The 26823-nt window shown below is 41.5% G+C and overlaps 1 protein-coding gene across 4 annotated transcripts in view; it reads right to left on the minus strand.

Moving 5' to 3' along the window:
- SLC44A2 (solute carrier family 44 member 2 (CTL2 blood group)) overlaps positions 1-26823 on the minus strand; it is a 271522-nt gene that overhangs the window by 106355 nt on the left and 138344 nt on the right. For all 4 annotated transcript variants that reach the window (XM_085600695.1, XM_085600694.1, XM_085600692.1 and 1 more), the window contains exon 2: positions 13769-13817. In XM_085600695.1, coding sequence (XP_085456821.1) covers positions 13769-13817 — 49 coding nt within the window. The remainder of the gene's footprint in view (positions 1-13768; positions 13818-26823) is intronic.

Raw genomic sequence — 26823 nt, forward strand, 5'->3', positions numbered from 1 at the left:
CTATTGTTTTATTATTTTATCTTACTACTAACCCTGTACGTATTGTACTTCGCATCCTGTCTTACGATTGTAGCAGTTCATATCTCTTGCATGAGAAATAAGACTGTTCAATAAACCCTTTTTTATTGAAACGCCAGTCTCTCTATTTCTGTGCAACTTTGTAGAAACGAAGCATGCACGATTGACTAAGTGAAACTTATCTATTGTTTCCACGGTACTGAGATTGTTCCGACTCTAAGGGAAACAAAGTTGTCATGTTTATGCGGTTGTCAGAAACGAATCCCTTCTTGTTTATTCGAGAAGTTTCTAGTGACCTCTGAGTTAGCTGGTACACACAAGTAATTTAGTTTAATGTACTCGATAGAGACATACTGACCTCAGTCCTATATCAAAACTATAGTGTATATTATTCCAATGCGCAGAGCCTATCAGGGATATAGGAACTACACAACATGGCGCCCAACGGTTTGGTAAGGCACTAATTTAACGCTAGATACTGAAGTAACTCAGTCGTGCTTTTCTCAGAGACCCCTACTCATAATACTCCATAAGACGTCTGGAGTGGGTAGGGATAATATCCGACATAGCGGAGTAGGACAAAAATCCTATGTATTAGCTGTTTGGTTTGTTCAACGTTGAAGGATACAGTGTTCCAAAATATTGTGCACCTTATCTTTGTTCCCTTGAAACTTGCTCTGAAACGTTCATTAAACAATGACCGAAAACGGCACAAACACCGATACCGGTGGAGCTGTACCAGACGATGTCGCAGCAGTTTTTGATTATACAGGTTTTGATGAAACCGATGAAAATGCAAAAATCATCGAGCCATCACTCTAAAACTTATAAAACATGGCCTAACACCAAGAGGTGGTAGAGCAGTTTTTGTGATAGAGGCACATGAATCTCACCAGACAGAGGTATTCTATTCATGGATAGTATTCCCAGAATCAAATCCAGTAACTAAAACGTTTCACTTCTACGAAGAAGATGAACCACCTGAGGATTATATTCCTTTCGAGGATATTGAAATTCCACTCACATACCAGGAGCATGTTCTCTGGTTTAAAGGCGCCCTAAAACATTACAATCACATTACCAGGCTCGGTCCACTAGACCAGGAGCAACATGGCCGATTTTAGACGGCTACACACCTCATCGTGACATTGAAGAAATGACAGATGTAGAATTACTGGCTCAACTCAAAGAGTTGATAAAAATTTATAGACAATTGGTTCAATATGTCATGAGGACTTTCACAGTCAAACCAACAATAGCAATTCCAAAACAAACCTCTCACCAGGGGAATGCGTTAAAAATCACTCCACAGACTTTACAAGCAGTCATGGGTAAAATGCCCACAAAACGTGAACAAATTCCATTATGGATAGCTCAAAAAATTACTCAAATCGAAGCAGTATTTCCTAATACTAGCTCTTATGAGAAACACAGAATTCTAACAATCTGTTTACCAATGGGGATCACACCACATCTGGAAGACTGCACCACTCCGGGCACAGTCTTTGCTGCAATCTTCACAAAAACACATGGCGTTCCGTCCATGGCGGTAATACCGGATGTCCTGAAACAAATTCAAAACGAATACGGGGCAGAGCCTGCTCTGAATTTAGGTATGAAGTTACTGAAAAATTTCGACCAGGTTTCAACAATAATATTATCTAATATTAAAGGAGAAGCAGCATCAGTGGCAATCCACCAGAAACTAAGGGAATTTGATGTAACAGAACAACCACAAGAACTAGCCAGAATAATTGAAAAATCCTATGAAGAATTAGGCCGAGACAGTTTGGGAGGGAAACCAGTTAAACCACAACTGTCTGAAAGTCCTGAAAAGGCCTTTACTAAAAACAATTCTACCACTTCTAAAAAGAAGTGGAAAAATAAACAAAATTCAAAAGAAAAAGATTCCCAATCCAGAGGTAGGTCTCCTCGAAAGGAGCCCTCTGAAAGGAGGTATAACCTCAGGAATAGGGATAATTTGAGAAAACCTGATGGGCATCAAGATACTGATACACGTTCCTCTCGTACCTTTCAGATATCATCACAGACATCCAAAAGAAGAGAACGGTCAGAGAACAAAGAAGAACGCGTGAAGTCCAAAGACAATCAACACGTTCAGAAAAACAAACCAAAACCTCAATTCTCCAAAAAGTAAGTAGCAGGTCTGAAGATCAGACATGCTGAGGATTCTGAGAACACAACTAAAGAATGGAGAATGGGCTCGGACAATGTTGGACAGCGCAGCAGAAGTTATAGTAGCTCGCCAGAACCTGAAAGGGCTTCAGGAGACAGTGGACTTGAATGAGGACATTCAAGTTGAAACTGTAGATACCAGGGTTAGTTCTCCGCATAGGTTATATGAAATAACACTCCGGATGGAGGGAGACATACCAAGAAAAGTGAAAGCACTCTTTTGGGAGCGACTTTCAAAGGGTTATGATATACTTCTAGCAGAACGGGACTGGCCACCAGAATTTGTCAGGGAGTGCCAACATGGCGAAGACATCATAATGCCGGCCTTCTCTAACCATGTTCCAGTACATTTAAAATATACTTATGCCAGGAAACGGGCAGTGGCCCAAGCCCCAGCATTATACAAAAATCATGTAGGATGGGATGAGGACTCACGTCACCACAAAATCCAGTTAAAAAAATCAACCAACTGCACAAAGGTAGTATCTAATTAAGCAAAAAGCTAAAAAAAACAAGTCGGGGAGATCTTAGATCAACTTGAATACCAAGGGGTGATTGAAACATGCACCTCATCAATGAGCAATCCTTTGTTTCCTGTTTCCAGACTGGACAATACATATCGTCTAGTTTTGGATTACAGACACCTAAACTCATGTTGTAAAACCTTTGCAGTGCAAAATGGACACAGTACAGCATTAATGAATAACATTGTGCGTAAAAAGTACAAAACCACATTAGACATTTCAAACGGTTTCTTTTGTCAAAATATTGCACCTGAAAGTAGATATTTGACTGCTTTCTCAATAATGGGGACCCAGCGTCAATTTTGTCGACTCCCACAGGGGTTCAAGAACAGCCCGGGGTTATTCTCAGCAACATTACTACAAATGTATGATGACGAGGCATTGTCATATGTCGAAGATATATATCTGACAAACGATGACCTGGACAGACACTTGAACAGGGTGAACACCATTATATTGGGCTTCGGCTCTGAGGGTTACAAATTCAACTTTAAAAAGTCCAGAATTGCCCATCTCAACGTCCTTTTCCTAGGATATGAACTTTCAAGTGAAGGCAAAAGCCTGGCAGCCAACCTTTTAGAAAAGTGTGCGCTGCTCCAACCTCCAAAAACGCTGAAAAACGTAGTCTATTCTAGGTTTCCTGAATTTTGGAAGAACATACATTCTAAACTACGCAGAGAGGGTAAAAGGTCTCTACGAATTAATCAAACCTGATTTCAAAGCCATAACTTGGACACAAGAACACACAGAAATTATGCGTTCACTACAAACAGACATGTTAGCAACTAAACACTTGCAAACACGCGTAAATGTATGCAACTTAGTGATCTGAATCATTCCGGGTCAATGCGGATTCACCTTCTTAACTTTTAACGAAGGTTAAAAAGTACCAATTGCATACAAATCACACTTGTATACACAAGCAGAAATGAAATTCACTTCTACAGAAAAGATTCTGACAGCAGTTCAAACCGCTGTAGCAAAAGAAAGAGCCCTAGCACAGGGGACACGCATTATGGTCGTGACTCAGGTACCAGCCTTAGAGGCGGTTACTAAAGCTAGCACTCCGAATGCAAAAGCTTTACATCCAAGATGGATACAATGAGTTAATTCTCTTGCTGCAACTGATGTTGAATATGTTTTTGATCCTTATTTGAAAACACAAGCATTCCTGCAATACGAACACAAATGTCGTCCTCTACCTACTGAAATTCTCCCCCTTGATCAGTACGAGTTTATAATTTATACTGATGGATCTACACAACCCGCTACGGAGAGTAAACAAGCTTACAGTGCAGCATGCGCGATCATTAAAGGTCGTATGCGCGATGGCAAATTCAGACCAATGGTCACAAAAACGCAATCTCTAACAGATTGTACAGCTCAGCGAGCTGAATTACAAGCATTCAAGATGGCACTTGAAAACTCGGATCGCGAATTCCCCACACTCAGTGTGCGATTCTTTTTACTGCGTTCAATCTTGCAATGAATATTTACAGAATTGGCTTCAAAATGGTTTCAAAGATGCAAAAGGTGGCACAATCAAGCATAAAACGCTTTGGGAACAAGTAGTTCAGTTGCGAAACGGACTACAAAACACTCACGTGATACACACGCTGAGTCATCAACGTGATGGCGTTCATGTTGAAGGTAATTCATTGGCTGATGAAGCTGCGAAAGGGGCCGTGCAAACAGCTTTCGTAGCTGCAATCACTCGTTCAAAAACGAAAATAAACAGTGAAATACTGCTGGCTGTCAATGCTTCGAGCAAAGGCAGCGGTGCAGCGTTACCTAAACAATTTCCACTCAAATACTCATACATAATTGATGCGAACAATGTTCTGTTTGCTCAAATCCCTGGAGTGGGGGATAGAGTAATACCAAACATGGAACGAAGAGCAGCTTTGATTTACGAAGCACACCTGAGAGAGAGTCCAACACATCCGGGGATCTCAAACAATTTTAGAACTAAAAGAGATGTACTGGTGGCCAGGACTGAATACACCGATTCATATCTTCATCAATAACTGCATAGACTGCAATAGAGATCGCAGTACAGAACGCCACCAGATACCCAACTACAACATAGCCAGCCAAGTTCAGACACCATTATTAGACAGCATTAGACTATCTACGTGCAGGCGTCCTCTTGGATAAATGCAATCCCATGAGCACTAAATCTAGGTTCCTATGGATGTGGCCTCAGCACCCTGCTGACGCTCGGTCATAAAAGATTTGCGAGTCTTTATCGGCACATACGCAATTGGCACACTACATTCTGACCAGGGTCCTGCGTTTATCTCTCGAGCTTACAAAGAAGCCATGGCCAACTTGGGCGTAGCATTGCAGTATTCTTCTCCATTCCATCCTGAGGGAAATTCTGTTGTGGAAAGAAAAAAACCGGGACATAAAGCAGTCTATAACAGCTAGGTTATTAGGTTAGGGTGATGGGTGGGTCAAACATCTTTATGGGGTCCAGCGCGCACTTAACTTGCCAAGAAGTTCTCTAGGGGGTGTCGCACCATATGAAGTCCTACTTGGAACTAGAATGTTGATTCTGGGCCTTGATATGCAAGGCACAGTGATGGAAAATAAAAAGTTTGATATCAAAGATCGTTTGGCTGTTTTATAGGACTTAAATGAACTAAGAACTAAACAAAGCAACGTGCTCCTGAAGCCAACCTTCACTGGGGAAAAACCAGCCATCCCAGCAAGGCCTGTCTGGATCCCAAAGCTTGGTGATCTAGTCAGAGAAAAGATCGCGGACAAGAAGGAATTTGGGCCTTCTTACAGACAACCAGTACCTGTCCTAGCAATCCACGAATCAAGAACAGTACTTTTGCCGCCCCTAAAATGGAGAAAAGATTTGTGTCCATCGACCTGATCTAACCACACTGTGTGGCAGATACTAAGCAGTAGGCCAAGTGGACTCCGCCAATGTAGCAGACGCTCTCAGCTGGCTACAATCCAAGAGGTTCAAACTGAGAGACTCATCACCTTTGAAGATTCTGCAGTGAGAAATGAAGGACTAAGCAACAAAGCTATGAAACTCGTCCCTCTTGAAACCCAAACAGTTCGTCCTGATACACATGTCTACAACGAAGTAACAAGTGATCAACTGGTTCCAGCGAATTCAATTAATCCTGATACAATTCAAACCATTGACAAAACTGCCTCTGGCTATTTTCAGCAACTTTGATACGTTTTCTGAGGATCCCAGCGAACCTGAAACAACGCCAGCACAAAGAACTTTCAAAGAACAAGCAGCAGACTTTTTTCATCTCCTGAAAAAGACTTATCTGTTTTTACCATGGATTGAACTATGGATTGTTTTGGGAATATTCTTCTTTCTACTTTGGTTAGCTCTGGTAATAACTCTGGGTATGCTGATAAATGGAAGATATATTCAAATGGACACAGAAAGTAAAAGAGTGAACTTTCTTCTCCAGCCACACAATCATCCCATCGTGAAGCAAGAGACTTGTCAGCAGTGAACATCACAGCTGTTCCTATACCAGAGGGTATAGTTTCGGACAGAACTGAATTTTGAAATTTTTGGCCCGTCTGAACATTTGAAGATTCCACACTTATTTAAAATGTCATTAAGTGACTTTATTACCTCTAGTACCTTTTCTGATGATTGGGACTTCAAGACTGTTAATAACATGATGTCTGATCTAGAGATGTCTGCAGTATTCACAAATCATGAATATTTAGAGGGTTCATCAGACTATGAACAAATGTATTGTTATAACCACTATGGTCATCATTTCTTGCATAAATATGCAACACCTAAAAATGTATTTTGTATAACCAATGGGAACATTGTCACACACCTTTAAAGGGTAGTTTGAAAACTTTTGCAATGAAATTACCATATTTTTCAGGCTACAATTTGTCTAATCCAGAAACGTTTTACTTTAAAAATGTGAACAAGACAGGAACGAAAAATATGTTAACCAATACGAAACAGATTTATTCTGCAACCTTTATTGCCCAACTGTCTAGACAGGGTTTCGACTTTTGGAAAGACAACATTGAGACAAAATCTGTCTGGGGTACAAAAGATTGGCAAGTACAGGGGGTAGAAGCTTTGTTTAGAGCCTGTATCATCTCTGAACAAATTATGTTTTTGAATGACACTCTCCAACAAACGTCTTGCCTTGTGTTAGCCAAGATCAAAGACATGAACACACCGACCATACCTATACCTGCAAGTAATAGCAGTACACGGGGGAGGTCGACGTACATAATATTTTGCATCACAACAGATCAGCTCCAGAATGGAAAAAATGGTTGCTCTGGCCCACAGACACAAACAACTGTAAAGATCGATTCCTGAACAAAACACAGGGTTTCACTATCAATAGGCCAGACCCACGCTATGTTCAAAGACAGCATCCATGGGTAGTAACAACATACAATGTAGGGAAACTCTGCCTTGATTGGCTACAGAAAGCTACACGAGAGGATGTAAAACAACACTTAACTTTACTTCAAGAAGGCGCAGACCATAGGGAATTCTTGCTAGGACCATGTATGCAGGTATCTACGCTGCTTATAATGAAGCATGGAAGGTTACCCAAGCAGAGACTGCAGAACGAATACGAGAAATTGATCGTATTAATTTAGAGAAAACTCTCTCTGTAGTAGAAAATGGGTTAACAACTCTGTTGTCCATAATATATTCATTGGACAGCATTGTGTCTTGTCATAGACATCACGGAACAAAACTTGCGTTTAGGCTATGTGCCTTGGTGTTAAATCAACACTACATCACTGTTTTCAGAATTCAATCTCACTGATCGACAGATCAGACTGGCACAAAGGGGAGCAGACTACACTGTGCTGAGCATTGAAAAACTGGAAAAATTACCATTCACGTTGGCAGAAAAACCAGCTACTGAGTGGATCATACATGGTAAAATGACTCTGCCTGTTACAACTTTCCATTTTCAGTATTGCCTACAACATATACCAGTAGGCAAATATGAAAGGTTGGGTAAAGGATACATCAAGATATCCTGGAATTTACCTTACACACATAGATGTTGGAGTGGGGAACATGAAGTATTTCTTAGCGGTGAAAACTGTAAACACGCACCAAGCGGTTCTCTCTTTGTCAGGATATTAACTTACACGGGACCTGTGATGGTTCCACTACAAACTTATCCTGTCACCTGCAAGGTTCACGGGCTGCAGTGATTAATCCAATTTTTGGCCAACTTTCTAATGGGAGTTACATTATGTTGAATGATCACAGCTGCTGTGGCATGTTGCCAGGTATTCCATATCTAGTTATGGTTACATCCAGGGTCACTTGCTGAATGCAAGTCTTGTTTCCACAAATAGACACAGTCAGGGAGTCACCTTTATGGCCTTCACTGAACGTCTCTTCTATACGAATTGATACTCTAAGCCGAATGAAAGCCATTCTTTTACAGAAAACAGTGCTACTGACCTCGGCCAAAGAAACCTATGATCTCCAAGTCGCAAGGACTTCTGCCGAGATACATACCCTTTTGTATACAAACTGCCCTGTACATTTCTCAGAAATGTTAGTTCGTATCTTAAACATGTCTGATACGAGCGGTATTATACATGTATTTAAGAACGTATGTGCAGGACTGTTAGCACGTTTTCAAGCAGTCCTAGGCATATTTCCAAATTTCGTGCACTCAGTGTTTGGCGGACTGCCGCTCCTTTTAGCACACATTGCAGGGATCCTATTTTTGCTCCTACTGCTACGATATGGCAAGCCAAATCACCAGCGACACCCAATTCACAATGGAGAGAGTTCTATTGGAGATGAAGTGTCGTGAGCGCATCGTCCAAATTTTGGGTTTACCTCGTCTACGAGAACATGGTTTCTGTCATTCAGACCAATCTGGCAAAATTGCATCTTACCTGTTCTACACTGCCTGCTCTGCGGTGAAGAATGCGTACTAGACATCTGTCTAACACTCCCATCAGTCATGCCTACGGATATCGATACTCTGCTGGACCCGGTAACGGCCCATGCTCTGTGTTATCCCCAGCGGCGACCAATTCTGATGACGGCATTCATTGAGATCTCACAGATGCAAATTGCTACTGCCGAGGTACGAGAAAAAACATCAGGCACGCAGGTAACATCCGATTCGAACACGGTTGATGTAACCAATGCGGAAGGCGATATTTCACATCTATGTGCAGTCAATCTTCTAAACGAGGTATTCCAACTTTCACCTACAACGGTAGACGACTTTTTGTCTGCAGGATTAGAAGATTTCATGTTTTCTCCAGGCCCACACACTGACTTGATTCAGGAACACAGTGTTCTGAATTTGGCCTTCATTCTTTTCAGACAAGAGACTAACTTTGGAACTTTTTTCCTATGATTATTTTCTTTTTATCCAAATTTGTATTTTTTCATTTTTTGGCACAGTAATCTGCTTATAGTAGAAAAGGGCTTGAAAAATCCGGAAAATGGTACTAGTCCTGGAGGTCTAGTCCCTTGGAATATCCCCTCGACCTCACTGCAACCTACTTGACATCCGTCTCTGAAAACGGAGCAAAAGTGACAAGATAACAAGATTTAAAGGCATCTGTATTGCTCATTCCCTTTGTGAGCAATAAAAATGCCTTTAAATCTTGTTATCTTGTCACTTTTGCTCCGTTTTTAAAGACAGAGGACACAAGTTAGTTTGTCTTCCTACTCGCCAGAAAGGGCGAATAGGACCTAAAAATAGCTCGTCCTAATCAATTCTCCCTCGCAAATGCGAGCGGGCGAGTGGATTTGTCGAGCCCTGTAGAACTATTCATAGAGAACAGAATTATTTGAAAATCTTCCAGGGACATTATGCCACCTTGTCACATCAACAATTGATTTGTGTTAACCGGATATGAAATGGTTTCGGCCCCTTGTTCTTCTGTATTAACGAGCCATTTCATCATGTGTATATATTTCTGGTTCATTCTTTTTAGCATTTCCAATGCACACATATGCTTAGAATTAAATATTGCTTTTGATATGTACAGCACCTTATGCATAGCAATAGTTTTGTAATGCATTTTTAGGACATATGTTTATAGATATGTTTTAGCGATGCAATACTTTCTTTTGGATGCGTTTAGTATGTTTGGGATTTAGTAATGTCGTTCATACGAAACTGGAGTGGGTGTTGTGTGTAGATTTATATTCCGTATATAGGTTTCCTGATTTATTTTATCCCCGCTTGCCCACCCCCAGCAGTTTCCCTTCTCACCAGCTCCTTCGTTTTACTTCTCACTCACAGGGTCTCATTTTTATGTCGTGGCAAGCAGCAAATTGCTGCTGGTCCCGTCACTATATCCAAGCAATTTTGCACTAGTGAAATTTAATCTTCATATCTTATGTGTGGGCATTCTTGGTGATGCATGCATGCACTTGGCGCATCTGCATTTGTGTGATCATGCATCCATTTACCAAATGATGCTGCCAGGGCTGCATTGTGGTGCCTTTTTTTTCTTTTTTTGGTTGATGCGGTTTTGGTTGATGCTGTACAGCACTGGCAAAAATGTTTTTTGCTGTTTTTTGTTTTACACTTCTTAGACACAGTTTGATGGGGTCCTGACTGGGAGTGTGACAAGAACCACAAGCGATAGTGAGCTTGTCTGCATGATAAGCAGTGGTACTGGTCGGGATGGCTTTATAAATGATGCACATGGTTTTGAGGAGGGTGCATGCTGGAGTTCCATCAGGATGGGTGTGATGTGATTTATTTCTTCAGACCCTGGATGAGACGTGCGGTTACGTGTAGGATGCTCCTAAAGGCTGCCAATGTAGCGTCTGGGAGGCCATGGCATAGGGCATTACCACCATCCAGATGTGGGAGTACGAAAGCTTGAAAAGCAGTTCTGAAGTTGCTTTCTGGAAGATATGGTATGACTTTCTTTAGAAGAGAGAGTTGGTAGCAGGCCATCTTGGTTTTATTGGCAAGGAGTTCCTTGAAGGTGAAGGTGGTGTTCGAGCTGAATCCAAGTGACTTGGCATTCAGTGAAAATTGGGAGATCGAAGCAGTCAAGGTTCAGATCAATAAGCCAGGTTTGTACTGTATCTGGTTTGTTATTCTTGGCAAATAACAGGAATTCTGCCTCGGTTGGGTTGAGCTTCAAATTGGTCATGGACATCCAGGTTTTGATGATGTGCAAGCATTGCGTTTTAGGAACTGGATGTCTGAAGCAGAGGGACTTATAAGTAAAAGTTGTGCATCATCAGAATATTAGTGAATCTTGATGCATTCATCTCAGAGTAGACCACCAAGCCAGGCCATGTAAAAGTCGAAGATGACAGGAGACGATTTGGAGCCCTGGGGGACTCCAAAGAGGATAGGAATCTTCTGTGACTTGTAGGTGCCCATGTGAACTGGTGTCAGTTGTAAAGGTAGGCGAACTAGGGAAGAACATTGCCAGTGAATTCCATTTGAGAGTCTAGGGAGTGATTAAGGGCAGAATGGTCAACTGTGACGTAGGAAGCTGAGAGGTCCAGTAATATCAGGAGGCAGGGGATGTCCTCCTCTGTGGTCAAGAGAGCATTGTCTACATTGTTTACGGTAGCATCTCTGTGGTGTAGCATGGTATGAAGCCAGACTGCCAGCCGTACAGGAGATGGTTAGCACCGATTTGATATTGGAGTAGAAAACAGATTGCTTTTTCAATCCTCCTGCCGATGGATGGAAGGGGAGTGGTGGTCTGGTAGTTGGCGAGGTCATCAGTGTCTAGTGTAGGTTTCTTTTGGAGTGTGAGAATCTGGTCTGGTTTGAGAGCTTCTGGGAAGATGCCTTGCGTGGGGGAGGATATAGGAGCAAGTAGGACTAGGAGAGCATCAGAGAGAGCTCTGATGAAGGACAATGACAACATATTCATAAGAAGTGGCTTGGAGGGAGTGGAATATGACTGAGATCTGTGAGAGATACAGCTTTGAAAGCTGGCCATTGCTGGACTCTAGGGAAAGCAGTGGGTGTAAGAGATGAAGCAGGCGTGGTTTAATTATTGTGCTATCAGACCTTCTGTTTTTGTTCTCTGAAGAGTCTAATGGCACTGCCCTTTCCTATAGAGTGAAGAATAGATTGGTCCAGTCGGGCGCTGATGCAGGGCTCAATTGTCTTGAACAGCGTTCTGCTTCGGTTAGTGGCTTCATTGATGGTGTCGGTATAGTACTTTGCTTTGGCTGGCGGATGTAATGAGCTGTCTGTATGTTGCATGGAGCGACTTCAGTATCAAGAGGTAAGGACATCTTCCAAAAACTGTTGAAGTTCTTTAGGAGGGTTCTGGTATAGGACAAAGCGTTGGGAGAGTGAGAAAGGAGTCCAAGCATTAGGGTGACTATGGAGAAGTATTTGAACGATCTGAAGATCTGGTCTTTTCTTTTGTGATGACCTCGATTTGCTGGTAGGATGCTGAGAAGGGTCATATGGATGGCAAAGTGGTTTGACCAGTCGAGAGGTATGAGCGATTTCCATTGTATTACTACTGATGTTGAGAAGACAAATCGAGGCTGTGGTCTCTGGAGAATGTTGTGTGGCATGCTGTAGCATGTTGAGTTTGAGGAGGCTGAAAGGGGTGTCTTTTAGCTTGTTTTGTCTGGGAGGTTGAATCACCAAGGAGGGTGGCGTGGTTATGTCAAATGGACGAGGTAATGAGAAGGTCTGAGAATTTATCAACGCGGTCCTTGCTTGCCTAGGGAGTAGGACCACAGCGAGGCCTCCTCCTTTCTTATGTGCACAGTCCATGCCATGGATGATGTACCCTGTGAGAAGAAGGAAGTATAGGATGTGCAAAGAAGTGGTTACAGGATAAAGCTTGTGTTAGGTGATGATGGTTGGGACGGATGGTGCATCGAGTACTGCAGGGCGCATGTTAATGAGCACAATTTGGAATGTGTGTTCTGTAGTTTAAGGGTGTATGCCCTGGTCTGTGTCTGCCTTTTGATAGGAACGCCTGGATTCCCTTAAGAGTTGATTGAATAGGGAGAAGGCAGGAGGTGATGTCACTTCCTGTGCAGATGAATGAAGGGAAATACAGCAGTGTCACTTCTTGTGCAGATGAAAGATGGTACATTTAGTGATTATCAAGCCTGTACCCAGTGCTTCATTTGTATTGGTGGGTGGAGGTGGCGGGAACCAGCTCACATATTTGGTGATCAGTACTTAATTTTCATCTCATCATCAGGCTTTGACCCAGATCAAAAGAGAGAACAGCGGAAATTGAAGGAAAAAAGGGGGAGAGAAATATTGTCCAGAGGCAGCTGTGTAGAGTTTCAAAGAAAAAGGCATTAGGTGGAATCAAAATTAGGCAGACATGGCATTTAGCAACCTCAACATTTGGATCCGGTGGGCTCCTAAAAACAACTTTAGGCACCAGCACAATTTTGTTTCTCCAAATTAAGCATTTATGCACCGCCTGCACCCATAGACCAGAGCTGTAACTACCCAGTATGACACATAATGGGATACACCGAGTTTCTCTTGGGAAATTGCTGTGCTATGCTCAGCTGCTTATTGGACTTGCCATACACTAAGAGGGGGCACTTTGTTAATAGGGTAATGAAGTGGGGGTAGCAACATACAGGGAGAATAGTGCACTGCACACACCTGCACATGAGCATGTACATCTACTTTTGTTCACCCTCACAATTGTGCCACTCTGGGTACCATCCTCGTGGACAAAGCAGATTATACCCGGTCATGTGAACAGGTTCCACACTGAAGTGGCAGGGGGCTACATCCATCTGTGAAATTACCCCCCCCCCCCCCCCCACCCCCCCAAAAAAAATTTTTTATTCCATCCTATAGCCCTTATTTCCACTCCACTTATCGACTAAGCCCACTAACCCAAGGTTGATGCTTGTCGTTATTCCTCTCAACACACGTCCCTCCCTTGGGTGCCCCAGCATACAAACACACAGAGGCTGCCCACTGAACCCAATAGGTTAACTCCATTCTGTAAAAGAAGCCCTCGTATGCAACATCTGACACACAGAGGTAGCTAACAGTCAGTGAAACACTCACCTCTCCTTGACAGGACCTTTGAAGTTTGGATCATGTTTATGCGGCTCACCTAGCAAGGAGAAAAAAAAGGAGAAATTCAGGTTGATTTGTCAGACGTCTTTCAATTCCACTACTATTTACATATTTGTGCAGAATGGGGTATGTGAATATGTTCTCATTCCTCTTAAACTCCTGAATTTTACATTACACGACATGGCAAAAATTGTCAGAATTTTTCAGTATTTTTTCAGTGGCTGTCTGGCACAAACAGAGGAAAAACAAGCATTGGGAAAGCAAATCTGTTTGGGTTTTCAGCAATACCCCAACACATCCAGATTGTTGTGCCGAACGGCTAAATAAGAGTTTTTAAAAAATTAAAAAGCCTGACATGGTTGCCCCTGTCATTTTGTTGGCCGGCACACCACACATGCGTGCTCCTATAAATTGTTGTGCATTGTTTTTTTAGGTCTCGTATAGGCAGCACTTGTGCAGTCTCTTCAGGTATGGTCTTGAAGCTCCACCCATCTTTTCAATTGGCTCCTGTTACTATCCATTCTAAATGGTTGCTTTTGATTTGGGAATAGGCTCAGCAGTCACTCCTTAGTACAGCCTCGTCTGCTTTTGTAACCTCCCATGAGGACTGGCCCTTTTACTTGTATCGTTACTCAGTATTTTTTATTTAGTCAGCACTATTTCTTTAAATGAGTTTCTCCTACTGGCTGCTGCAGGCACACTTCACGCTTCCCAAATAACCCATAAAGTATTGGTTTGTTGCTCATCATCAGAGGCGTTTGGAGGGCACCTATTCTGTTCTGTGCACTTTTCTCCCGCCCGACCCTGCTTGTATTTTAATAATTATGTACATACTTTATCAGCACTGTGCCCATTCCATAAGCGTTGCACTGGTTTCTCCTGTCTTTTCCCCACTGCTCCATACCACTCTCTCAGCTCTCCCTCCCTATAAGTCATGGGGCTCCCGCCTAGCGGTCTCACAGCAGAGCAGAGCCAGGCGAATGAGAGGGAGTGTTGTGCTACTGCCTACCGGGGGGGGGGGGGGGGAGGGGGGGGGGTGCACTGCTGTCTGTGCCTGCTCCTTGCAGAGTTTGCGGTTGCCTTTTTACGACTTGGTTACTTCTTTCTGCGACTTCTGGGGTTTGTATAGGACTTCAAGAGCAGTACCTGGAGGCCTTTTATCGGGAATCTTGCCCTATTTAAGGTCCGCTCCTTGCACAGGGAGTGTAAGTATTTATTAAGAACACGAAGCAGCAATCCCCGTTTACCTGAGGGCATTAGAAAAGCCAGGTTTTGCGCCATACTAACCAAATGATGGTAGCTAGGTAGCCAATTGTCATGACGTTCCACATCCGATTTTTGAATTTTTCTATGTACTTCTAGAATGTGAATGCTTCATTTTAGATTTAATTCGGTGAACAGCAGCAAATCTGAAATATATCGCAGCCCAGTTTAGGTGTGCGATTCCTTCCTTCCTTCCTCCTCCTCCTCCCCCCCCCTCCCTCACCACGAAGAAGGCTGTAATTGGTAAAGGCCAGGAAGGCAGCCATTATAAGCATTTTTGTACTTGCTGTGTGTGTTCTTCTCTCACCAAACTCTGATGACACGTCGAACACACCATCATTTTAGGATGATGCATACAAAAAAAGGCCAAATCCCAAAAGCAGTGGTAAAAAGGTAACAAGCATTGGCATTGCTGGAGCAGAGTTTTCTGTTAGAAAATTCTGGGGCTTTTTGAAGCTCTGGCATGTCTATGCGTTTATTAATTTATTAATGATTAACAATTAATTATTTGTCTTGTGCAAGTGTGTTTCACTAATCAACCTGTTTGTCCTAACACAAGAGAAGGTTACACGAGGGTTAGCATGCGTGTGCTGTTTATGTATTTACAATAACGTGCAAGTTTTTCATGTTTAAACGTTGCTGTGTGCTATTTATTTTGAGCACAAAATGCTGTCTGAATTAATGCTTTATATGTTGCAAAGCTAGATAAATGCATACACATAAGGGTGTTAGTGGGGTTAACACTGTTTAATCATTATGATGTAGTAATCTTTATTTTGTCTCTTTAATTAAAGATGGTTTATTGTGGCCTATGGAGGCCTTCATGAAATAACTGAGAATAATTTGAAGCTTGGCTGAACTGTGGTGCCGGCAAAATCTGTGATGTGACAAGGGAGACCCCTGCTGGAGTTCAGTTAACAGAAAAACTGACGGTAGTCCTTATATGGAAATTTCCGGGAGGACATCAGCAAGCTTGGAGGATCTCCAAAAGAAATGATGTGTCCTTGGTGAACAATGAACCTCAGAAAGAACATTGTGCTAAAGCCGGTTTGCCGAGGGAAATGAGCGAGATGGATACTTTAATAGTTTCTAGTTCTTGGTTCCTGTTCCGTGATTTGTGTATTATGACTTTTCCTGAGCGGAGATTTCAAGATGTTGCAAAGTTACATCCCTTCCTTTTCGTTCTGCTCAGTGATACAGTTTTACTTGTCAAATTCATGTGGGTTTTCATTGTATTTTGCATTATAAAATGTTAGCTTAGGGAGGGCTCTCCCCGCACTTTCTTTCGTCGCCTTGCTGCGTGAACTTGCGTTGCTGAGGACTGATGCTAAGGACCTTATCCTGAAAAGACTTTCCTGAGAGACTGGTCCTGACCCGTTCTGACACTAGTTAGAATAGGTAACTATGAGAAATGATTTATTCTGATTTTATTCTGACTAATTTTAGATAAAGCAATATAACTTTTAAACATGGTATTGGTTGTTTCTTTCCTTGTTATTTATTGAATACTTTTTGATTATTGTTTATAGATTGTTTATATCATGTTAGACAGCCACTATAATCAGGTCCTATCGCCTAGATATAGATGCAGGGTGGTTTAGGAGTTTTCTTCCCACAGGTTTGCTGCTGGTAGAGTATTGGAGCGTATGTTAGTGAAATGGGCCCTAGTGTATGATGAATGCATGTGCGTGCAACTGCGAAATTACTCTATCTATGGTAGTGGGCATATTTTAGGTACCCTGATCTGTATCAATTTCTCTGGTAGCAGAGGTGTGATGGTTTAGATGGTTGTCTTGATCTGATAAGATAAGATTGCTTGTAAATTAGCTTATTGATTATTGATTTATTTTGATGTTTTTGGTATATGTACTAATACTAAATGTTGGAGTCGTTATGTTGAGTTAAATGTAGTGCTTCTGGAACTTGGAAGCTGTGGAAGCAATTCCGTAGTAGGGCAGAGGAAGGTGTATATGCTGCTCTCGGGAAAGGCGGGATTGTAAGGAATTACGTGTGACAATTGAAGTTGCGCGTTCACATTGTCTGGGTTCGGAATCAGTGACATTGTATGTTACTATTAGAAAATTTCTAGTATATAAGGAGTGTGAATCGTAGTGAAGGTTATCTGTGAAACTCTGGTCTTAAGTCCCAGGGATCCGTAAGGATTGCCGTTAAAGCTTATTGCGGGAGGAGTAATAGGTATTCTCTGAGCTTGTTTGCAGGACTGGGCGGAGGTAAGCTGTTTAGTTGTTGTGAGTTATAATTCTGTACAGAGACAGGTTGTGCTGTTCTCGGGAAGCAGGATTCTGTGTGCATGTACTATATTTTTTTCCGTATGAATGTGCGTGAATGCATATACATTTATTGATTGTAAGACTCTTTTGGATACGTCCTAGAGGAAACAGTTATGGGATGTATGTAAAGTTGTTGACTCTTGAGAAATAGACTCTCTTTTTACTATTCTGTGGTTAGCGAAGCAGACAATGGAGATGTTTCCATGTTGTAACTAATAGATTTTGTAGAAATTGTGACACACGAAGTCTACTGAGAGTTTTTGTAAAGGAGGGGTAGACGAGTGACAGAGACAGGAGACAGAGACTGCAGCGGTTACTGACGTCAGAAGGTTCGCGTACTGATTGGATAGTGACTCAGAATAGGGTTCACGCTAGGATTGGTGCGTTAGTGTGAGTCGCGCAGGGATTGGAAGAGCTGCTTAGTGACGTAGACGCTCCAGGACTGGTGCGTTAGCGAGAATTGAGTTTTTCAACCTAGAAAAGTAGAGAGTTTAATAAGGGCTTGTTAAGATGTATTATCAAGAAGAGAAAAAGAAAAAGACGTTCTTTGGAAAGGTTAAGAAGTGGTTTAGCAAGGATAAAGAAGTTAAGACAAGAGAGGGTGAGTTGCTACCTCCAGCGAAAACACCTGCATCCTTCATGGTTGCGAAATATGGATTACATACCTGTATATGGTTGCAGAATTGGGTTGGCTATACTAAAGAAGATGGTGTTTTAGCATTCCCAGAACATGGTTCATTTAATCTGGCCGTGTTGAGAAATTTACGGGAAAAGATGGCACATCTGGACCCGAAGCCGAGACCTACACAGTTCGAGGCTTTAGTGGAATGGGAAGAAGAAGTATTAAATCGAGAAAGACAGAGAACTGGAGGTCAGTACAGGTATATGTTTGGGAGGAGACATGATCGTGAGACACATCAGGATCGAATGAAAAGATGGCGAGATGCTACCATGTCAGATGGATTATATCCTATGAGAACAGTTGAAGCTTCGGCTCCTTCAGAAGAAGGGGTTTCTGAGACAGATAGGAGAAGATATGGAGAGTTTGAAGATGAGGTCTTGAATGATATGATGTACAAGAGACCACCTCCATATAGATCAGAATCGGAAGAGAGTACACCAGTTGTTTCTCCGATAAGAGATACAGTTGAGAAAGAAAAAATGACATCTGAATCAAGAAATAATAGTTCTTTCAGAGAAGAAAATGCCAGAAATGCCAGACAATTAGCAAAGACGACAACAGAACTGACTGAGAAAATTAGAGAGTTAACAATGAATATGGAAGCTGTTACAGTGCCTGTTACTATAGGTCCGGTAATTCCTATGTTTGATGGACAGAGAGTAAGTGAAAATGGGCTGGTAGTTCCATATATTGCAAATAATTCAGCAGGTCCTTCAGGAGATTCAGGTAAAGGAACAGGGAGAAATGACCTGAGACAAACAAGACATGAGACAGGTAATGAATTTATGAATGTTAGTGATTCTAGTAGTTTAGGGATGCCAATTTTAGAACCGCAGAGAAAAATAGTTTCAGCGAGAAAAACTGCGGAAATAACAGTTGATGACCTAAATGACTGGATGAAGGTTCTTCAGAAAAAGGATAAAGATTCACAAGTTGTTGATGTGGTTAAATTACGTATAGAATTAGAGGAGCTTGTGACAGGAACGGTTCCGACAGAAATCCTGAAAAGTCATCATGATGGTGAATTATTGTTCATGTGTAAGAACATAACATGGAGGGCAAGAAGTACACATGATAGACTGAGAGCGATAGCAAATGAGCAAGGAGTTGACATTGATAAAATAAAGGCTTTACAGAAAACGTACAGGATGGATTTCACAGAGAAGGACATAGAGAATCTGAATAATTCTGGTAGAACAGGACAGATTAAAGAAATGGTGGCATTATTGCGTAGATGGGGTGATGTGGAAAAGTGGAAGGATAGGTGGTATAAGAAAAGGGATGAATGTGAAGATAGAACAACTTACTCAGCATTTCCAGTGAGAGAAAAAGAGAAACCAGTGGAGCAGTTTCCTATGAGAGAAATACCTGGAGGAGGATATGTACATGTTCCATGGACCAGACAGGATATTTTATCATTTACGAATGATTTCCCTCGATTGAGAGAAAAGCCCGTCGAGTGGTATAGACAGGTAGATAGGTTTGTGAAATTGTCAAAAGTGCTGTGGGTTGACCTGAATAGTCTGTTTGATATAATTGTTCCAGCAGACTTGTGGACTGAGTGTAAAATAGTTGTGAGTTGGCCTAGTGAGGAATATCCAAGAGATCCGAGAACAGGGGCACCAGATCCAGAAGTGATGAGGAAGTATGATCAGGTGATGGTATACCTGAAGAGTAAAGTTCCTCCAAAAGAGACAGACTGGGTTAAAATAGATCGAACACAGCAGGAAGCAAAAGAATCAGTTCATGCTTTTTACGAAAGGCTGATACTGGCTTTTAAACAATTCAGTGGAGATGAACACCTGGGTGACAAAGATTTGAGTCATTTTGTATACAGATTTGTATATGGTCTTAGACCTGAGATTAGTGAGAGAATTCGTGAACACACAGTGGATTGGCAGAGTAAAAAAGTAGATGAGATTCTGAGACATGCAAAATATTTCAGTGATGAAATTGAAGCAAAACAAAGAAAGCTAAAAGAAAAAGCAATGTGGGCACAGGTGAAAGTTGCAGAAAGACAGGAAGCACAGTTGGTGGAACAGGCAAATAATCCAGGAAATAATACAGGAAATAGACCAAGATTTGCAGGTAAAGGAAGAGGAAGTCTTGAGGAAGCAAAGAAAAAGTTCCCGTGTCACAACTGTGGCCAACTGGGACATTGGAGGTCGGAATGTCCTAATCCACCATTAAATGAGGGTAAATCCTTAAATCAACAGGTGCAGAATGAAGGGAATAACCAGCAGCAACAGCAACAACAGCAGAAAGTTGTGAGACAGCAGCAGAGTCAAGAGCCAAAACCACCTTTACCGCAGAATAGAGGGGTACAAAAGTACAGTCAGGATTCGGGATTCTTCAATGATGAGCAGGTAAACAAACCAAGACGTACTAACAAGGTACAACAGTACTTGTTAAAGAGTGAAGGGAGTGAGTCTGAAGGTGATTATTGACGGTGCCGAGGAGAGGAAGAAGAGTGCATACTTGGTGCAACTCTAGAAATAGACCAGGCAGGACCATTTGTGGATGGGAAAATAAATGAAGAGAGTGTTACTTTTTTAGTAGACACAGGTGCGACAAGATCAACTGTCAGGTCAACAGATGTAAGAAATCTTCCTCTCTCGGATGAAGCAATCCAAGTAGTTGGTGTAGCCAATACACAAATCAGAACACGTCTTACTGAACCAGTGAAAGTACAGATAGGGAAATTTTCAGACATGCACAGATTTATTGTCTGTGACACAAGCCCAGTGAACCTGTTAGGTAGGGACTTATTATGCAAGATGAACTGCACAATTTTCTGTACACCAGATGGAATAGCTTTTGAGACACCAGATGATGATGTTTTCTACCGCATGACTCTAGAAAATAGAGAAAATGAATTAATTGGTGCATTTCCAGTGTTCAATCCGGAGGATCTGCCTCAAGTATTGAGAGACACAGTGAAAAAAGCAGTTTGGGATTTTACAGGAGAGGATGTGGGATTGATGAATAATGTAGATCCAGTGAAAATTGCAGTGAAAGAGGGAATTGCATATCCTAACATTCCTCAGTACAAAATGACACCAGAGATAATTGAAGGGATAACTCCTATAATTGAGAAAATGATTCAGCAAGGAGTCCTAAGAGAACTACTGAGTAGTCCGTGTAATTCACCGATAATGGGACTGAAAAAGCCTAATGGCAAGTTCAGGATCGTGCAGGACCTGAGAAAGGTTAATCAGATTGTGGTGGCATGTTGTCCCATCGTGCCAAATCCATCGGTGATTCTGTATCAAATTCCACATGATGCTGAGTGGTATACAGTGATTGATTTGTGTCATGCATTCTTTTCAATTCCATTACATCATGACAGCCAGCCAATTTTTGCATTTAGGTTTGGCCAGCGTATTTTAGCATGGTGTCGTATCCCACAGGGGTATACGGAGAGTCCTTCGATATTCAATCAGTTATTGAAAAGGTCGTTGGAAAGTCTGATCATGCCTGAAAGCTCAGTGCTAGTGCAATACATTGATGACCTACTTGTGGCATCAAAGACACGTGAAGCTTGTGAAGTGGATACCATAGCTTTACTGAATCATCTGGCAGATGGAGGGTTAAAGGTATCCCCAGCCAAATTACAGTTTTGTAAGAAAGAGGTGCATTATCTTGGACATAATATTGAGAAGGGTCTGAGAAAAGTGACTACTGACAGGATCAAAATAATCAGAGAAATGAAAGCTCCAAAAACTCAGAGAGAAGTGAGAATGTTCCTGGGTATGGTGGGATATTGTCGTCAGTGGATAATTAATTTTTCCCTGATAGCAAAGCAATTGATTAAATTGACAAAAAGTGACATGACAGATCCATTGGATCTAGATGCAGAACAATTGGCAGCATTTGAAGAGCTCAAAACAAAAATGTGTGAAGCTCCAGCTCTGGGTATGCCAGACTATGAAAAAGAATTTGAACTGTACTGCAGTGAGAGAAATGGATGTGCACTTTCAGTGTTAATCCAGAAACATGGACAATTGAGAAGGCCTATTGCGTACTTCTCATCGACACTTGACCCTGTAGCTGTGGGTTTACCAGGTTGTCTAAAATCTGTGGCTGCAACATGCAGAAGCCTGGAACAGAGTGAGGGGATCATAATGGGGTATCCTGTAAGGGTATTCGTACCTCACAATGTGGCGATTCTTTTGACGAGAAGCAGAACTCAGCATATGTCAAATAGTCGGTTGACTAAGTATGAGAAAGTGATTTTGGGAGCATCAAATGTGACTCTTGAAAGATGTACGAATGTGAATCCAGCGACACTTTTGCCGGATATTGGGAATGTGGGTATAAAGATGGAAGATGATCATGATTGTTTGGATGTGCTTGAGTACTGTACGAAACCAAGACCAGATATCAAGGATGTTCCCTTGCCTGAGAATGATCATGTGCTGTTTGTGGATGGATCATGCCTGAGAGATGATAATGGTGTGCTTTGTGCAGCATATGCAGTGTGCAAAGTTTCAGAGGTTATGGAAGCATCACCATTGAAAGGAGTAAAATCTGCGCAAGTTGCTGAATTAGTGGCATTGACGAGAGCTTGTGAGATTGGGAAAGATTTGAGAACAACTGTATTGACTGATAGTCAGTATGGGTTTGGAATGGAGCATGATTTTGGCCAACTGTGGCTACAAAGAGGTTTCTTGACATCGGGTGGAACTCCGATAAAGAATGCTGAGCTGATTGGAAAATTGCTTGAGGCGATACAGCTGCCTAAGGAGTTAGCAGTTGTGAAATGTGCAGCACATGTTTCAGGAGAGGATTTTATCACTGTTGGCAACAGGTATGCTAACGATGTGGCACAGTATTGTGCAAAATTGAATCAATCAATTAACAGGGAGAGAGAAAAGAAAGAAATGTCTTTCCCTTCTGTGATGTTTACTAATGTCCTAGAAACGTGGGATGAAGTAAAACAGTTACAAGATGAGGCAGGAGAAGAAGAGAAACGAGATTGGGTTAAGGCAGGATGTGCTCCAAGAGAAACAGACCATGTTTGGGTCTACAGAGATGGCAGACCAGTGATGCCAAACTCAATTTTGTCGGCAATGGCAAGGATGTATCATGGCCAGGGACATCTGGGGAGGGACGCGATGATTAGGTCCTTTAAACAGACCTGGTATAATGCAAAGTTTAGGACAATTGCGGAAAGCATCTGTCAAAGGTGTTTAATTTGTCAGCAGTTTAACACTGGGAAAAAGACAGTGGTGAGTTTAGGGACAATTGGCAGAGAAGGAGGTCCTTTCACAAGGATGCAAATTGATTTCATTGAAATGCCCCAAGTGAACAGACTGAGGTATGTCCTAGTGGTAGTCTGTTTGTTTTCAAGGTGGGTGGAAGCTTACCCGACAAGGAGGAATGATGGATTAACAGTGGCAAAATTACTGTTGAGGGAGTTGATTCCTAGGTTTGGGTTTCCAGTTACAGTTGAATCTGACAGAGGTAGACACTTTCAAAATGAACTCATTAGTTTGATTTGTGAAGCATTAAAAATACAGCAGAAGCTACATTGTGCATACCGACCAGAGGCTTCTGGTGTGGTTGAGCAGATTAATGGCACAATCAAAAACAGAATTGGAAAGATGTGCTTAGCCACTGGCATGAAATGGCCAGATGTTCTGCCTCTAGTCTTGATGACTATGAGATCTACTCCAGACAGAACTACAGGATTGAGTCCGCATGAAATCATTATGGGACATGCAATGCGCCATGCATTCGTGCCTGTGAATAAGTTGATGACAATAACTGATGACATGATTTTGGATTACTGTAAAGGCCTGGCTGACGCAGTTCATTCTGTGTTTCACCAGGTTGGAGAAGAAGCTACCACACTTGAGAAGAAGCAAGCCCATGATCTGAGTCCAGGTGACTGGGTAAGGATTAAGGTGCACAGAAGAAGAAATTGCTTGATTCCAAGGTGGGGAAGGCCAAGACAAGTTATTCTGACTACAACGACTGCAGTAAAGTGTGCTGGAGTAAGACACTGGGTACATGCAAGTCATACTCTGAGAATTCCAAGTCCGAGAGAGGGAACTGGTGAAGAGTATTATGAAGAGTCAGATTCCAGTGATGGTGAAGATCCTGAAGATACAGAATCAGTGAGAAAAGAAGCAGAGAAAGCTTCAAGAGATTCACTGCGAGTATCAGAAGGGAGATCAGATTCTGATTCTGTGAAAGAGCCTGAAGTTTCAAGTAGCAGTGGAGGAAAAAGAAAAGAAAAGAGGAAACACATTGAGACTACTCCTGAATCAGAAGAGGAGGAGATTGAAGAGCCACTTGAGATTATTCTTGAAGAAACAGGGTCAGAAGAAGATAGAGAGGGACAGATTGCGGAAGACCCCCGAGGAGGTGTAGGGAACATTGATGAGGAGCTAGGTAAAGGGACAAATAGACAGCAAGAAGATTGCGTGTCGGAGACCCGAGGAGGGACAGAAGTAGGGAAGTCTCAAATAGTGGTGAAAGAATCTGTGAAAGAAAAGAAAACTGCTAAGAAACGAAAGCAAAAGGCGATTGAAACAGAATCGGATGATGAGAATGAACAAACAGAAGGTCGAGTTCTGAGAAAGAGAACTTCGATTGGAGAAAGGAGTGTTAAGGAAAAACCGAAAAAGGTTGTGAAAGGAGATCGTTGGCCTAACAACAGAGTGAAAAGACTGAGATACAGGATAATAAGAGCAAATACATCGGGAGCTGAACAAGTGAATGAGGTATCCAGTCAAACTTCAAAGGCTGAAGAAGAAGAATCAAGAAGAACAAAAGAACCAGTAGAAATAAAAAGAGTTAAAAGACCCAACCAAAAGTACAGATCACCGGAATGGTCTTATGTGACACTGTCTGAAGAAGGAAAAGAAGAAACAGTGACTCAAGATAATCCGGAAGTGGTCTTGAGAGAAGTGGTTGAGGAAAATACTGGTGAAATTCTGAAAGTACTCTTGACTGACATCAGAGAAAAGTCAGATACTGAGGATTCTGACGTTGGAGATTTGATACAATTTGATGTTGAAGAAATTGGAGTGAAAAATGATGAGTATCCAAACTGAGTAAAAAGGATTCACTTGGACTAAGTGAACGGAAGGATCTTTGAAGAAGCTGAAGAGTTTGGAACAAACGTTGGAGATTTGAAGTTCTAATTACTGTAGTGGAGTAGAAGTTAAAGCAGAATGGCTAACATAGAGAATAACCCAAATAGATGTGCCTTCTTTAGAAGGTGGTGCAGGATGTGCTGCTGTTGTACTGGAATATTAATGCTTCTATGGGGTGTTTTAGTTTTATTGGTTACATTTAAGGTTGAATTTGGAATGGATACAGAAAACATGGCTAATATAGAGAAGAATTCACAAAAAGTAGTTCCAATTAGTAGTAGTTACATACACAAAGATAGGTCAATTAACAATTTTTCTAGTAATGTTTTTTCTAAACTGTTATATGAATATGTGAAGACAATGGAAGTGAGGGATTGCTATGTCTGCATGCAATTACCTGCATCCGTTTCAGAGGGTGTTACTTATCACCATTTACCAGCTACATATGGTATTTCTTGTAGTATTTTAAGTAGTGTTTTTTATTTGTTAGGGAAAATAGATTATAAGATGTCTAACAGAGATAGTATTTTTGGGCACTTGCCAATGAACAAAGAGCTGAATCCAGCTAAAGAAGCTAACACTTTTGGTGAGATTTTTATTGAAGAAAAAGGATTAACATTAGATTACATTTTTAAGAATAATTTAACTTGCAGTTTGAAAGAAGAGGAGAAAGCTTTCCTGGATATGGTAGAGGAAAGGAGAGTGAACATGCATGAGAAAGCAGGGAAATATGAAGTGAGTGAGACAATTTGGGACATTGAAATGGGAAAAGAGTTGAGAAATGGGGCTAGTCCAACTTTGGCTCTAGATGCACCGCAGAAGGGTAAACTATGCATTACCAGAAGGAGATCCCAATATGATACATATTTTGTAGGGACTAGTGAGTGCCATGATACATACTTCGTTGCGACTGGTTGGGGTTTCAGAGGTGGAGAAGATACTATTTTTCCAGGGGTGTACTATGTGTGTGGGAACAAGGCTTATTACAAGTTGCCTGACCATTGGTATGGCACATGTTATGTGGGTTTGGTTTTTCCTAAGATTTTTCATACAGATAAAATAAGTGATGTAGAAGATATTAACCTATTAAAACGTTTTAAGAGAGAAACTTGGTCTGAAATTGTGGGAGATATTTTTGGGGTTTTGATTCCAGCAGTGGGAATTTCTTTAAATGCTTATGGAATTCGGAAATTGTCCACAGTGGTTGATCGTTTATCGACAAATACCGCAGGAGGATTTCTTTTGGTAAATACGGAGTTAAGTGCCGTACGTGCCATGTCTATGCAAAATCGACTTGCCCTTGATATTCTTTTGGCTAAGGAGGGTGGAGTTTGTGGAATTTTGAAAGTTCAACATTGTTGCACTTACATTCCTGATGAAAGTAGAGACCTGAAGGTCTATATCAAAAATATTACTGATTTGCATGAAGATTTAGTACCACTTGAAACTGGGAGTTTATGGACTAAACTAGCTAATAAGATGATAGCTGTTAAGGATTTTATTACAAAAATAGGTAGTACTATAGTAGGTAGAATATTGTTTCCCTTGTCTTGTATAATTGTTGCTTTGCTGATACTGAGATTGGTGTGTGTGTGTTATAAAAACAGGAGAGGGAAAGAGAAAATTTTAAAAAATAAGAAATCGAATAATTCGAAAAGAGAACCAGAAGAAATTGAATTAGAAGAATTGAGGGAGAGTGTT

The sequence above is a fragment of the Triturus cristatus genome, chromosome 4_2 (assembly GCF_964204655.1).
Source record: "Triturus cristatus chromosome 4_2, aTriCri1.1, whole genome shotgun sequence".
Lineage (NCBI taxonomy): Eukaryota > Metazoa > Chordata > Amphibia > Caudata > Salamandridae > Triturus > Triturus cristatus.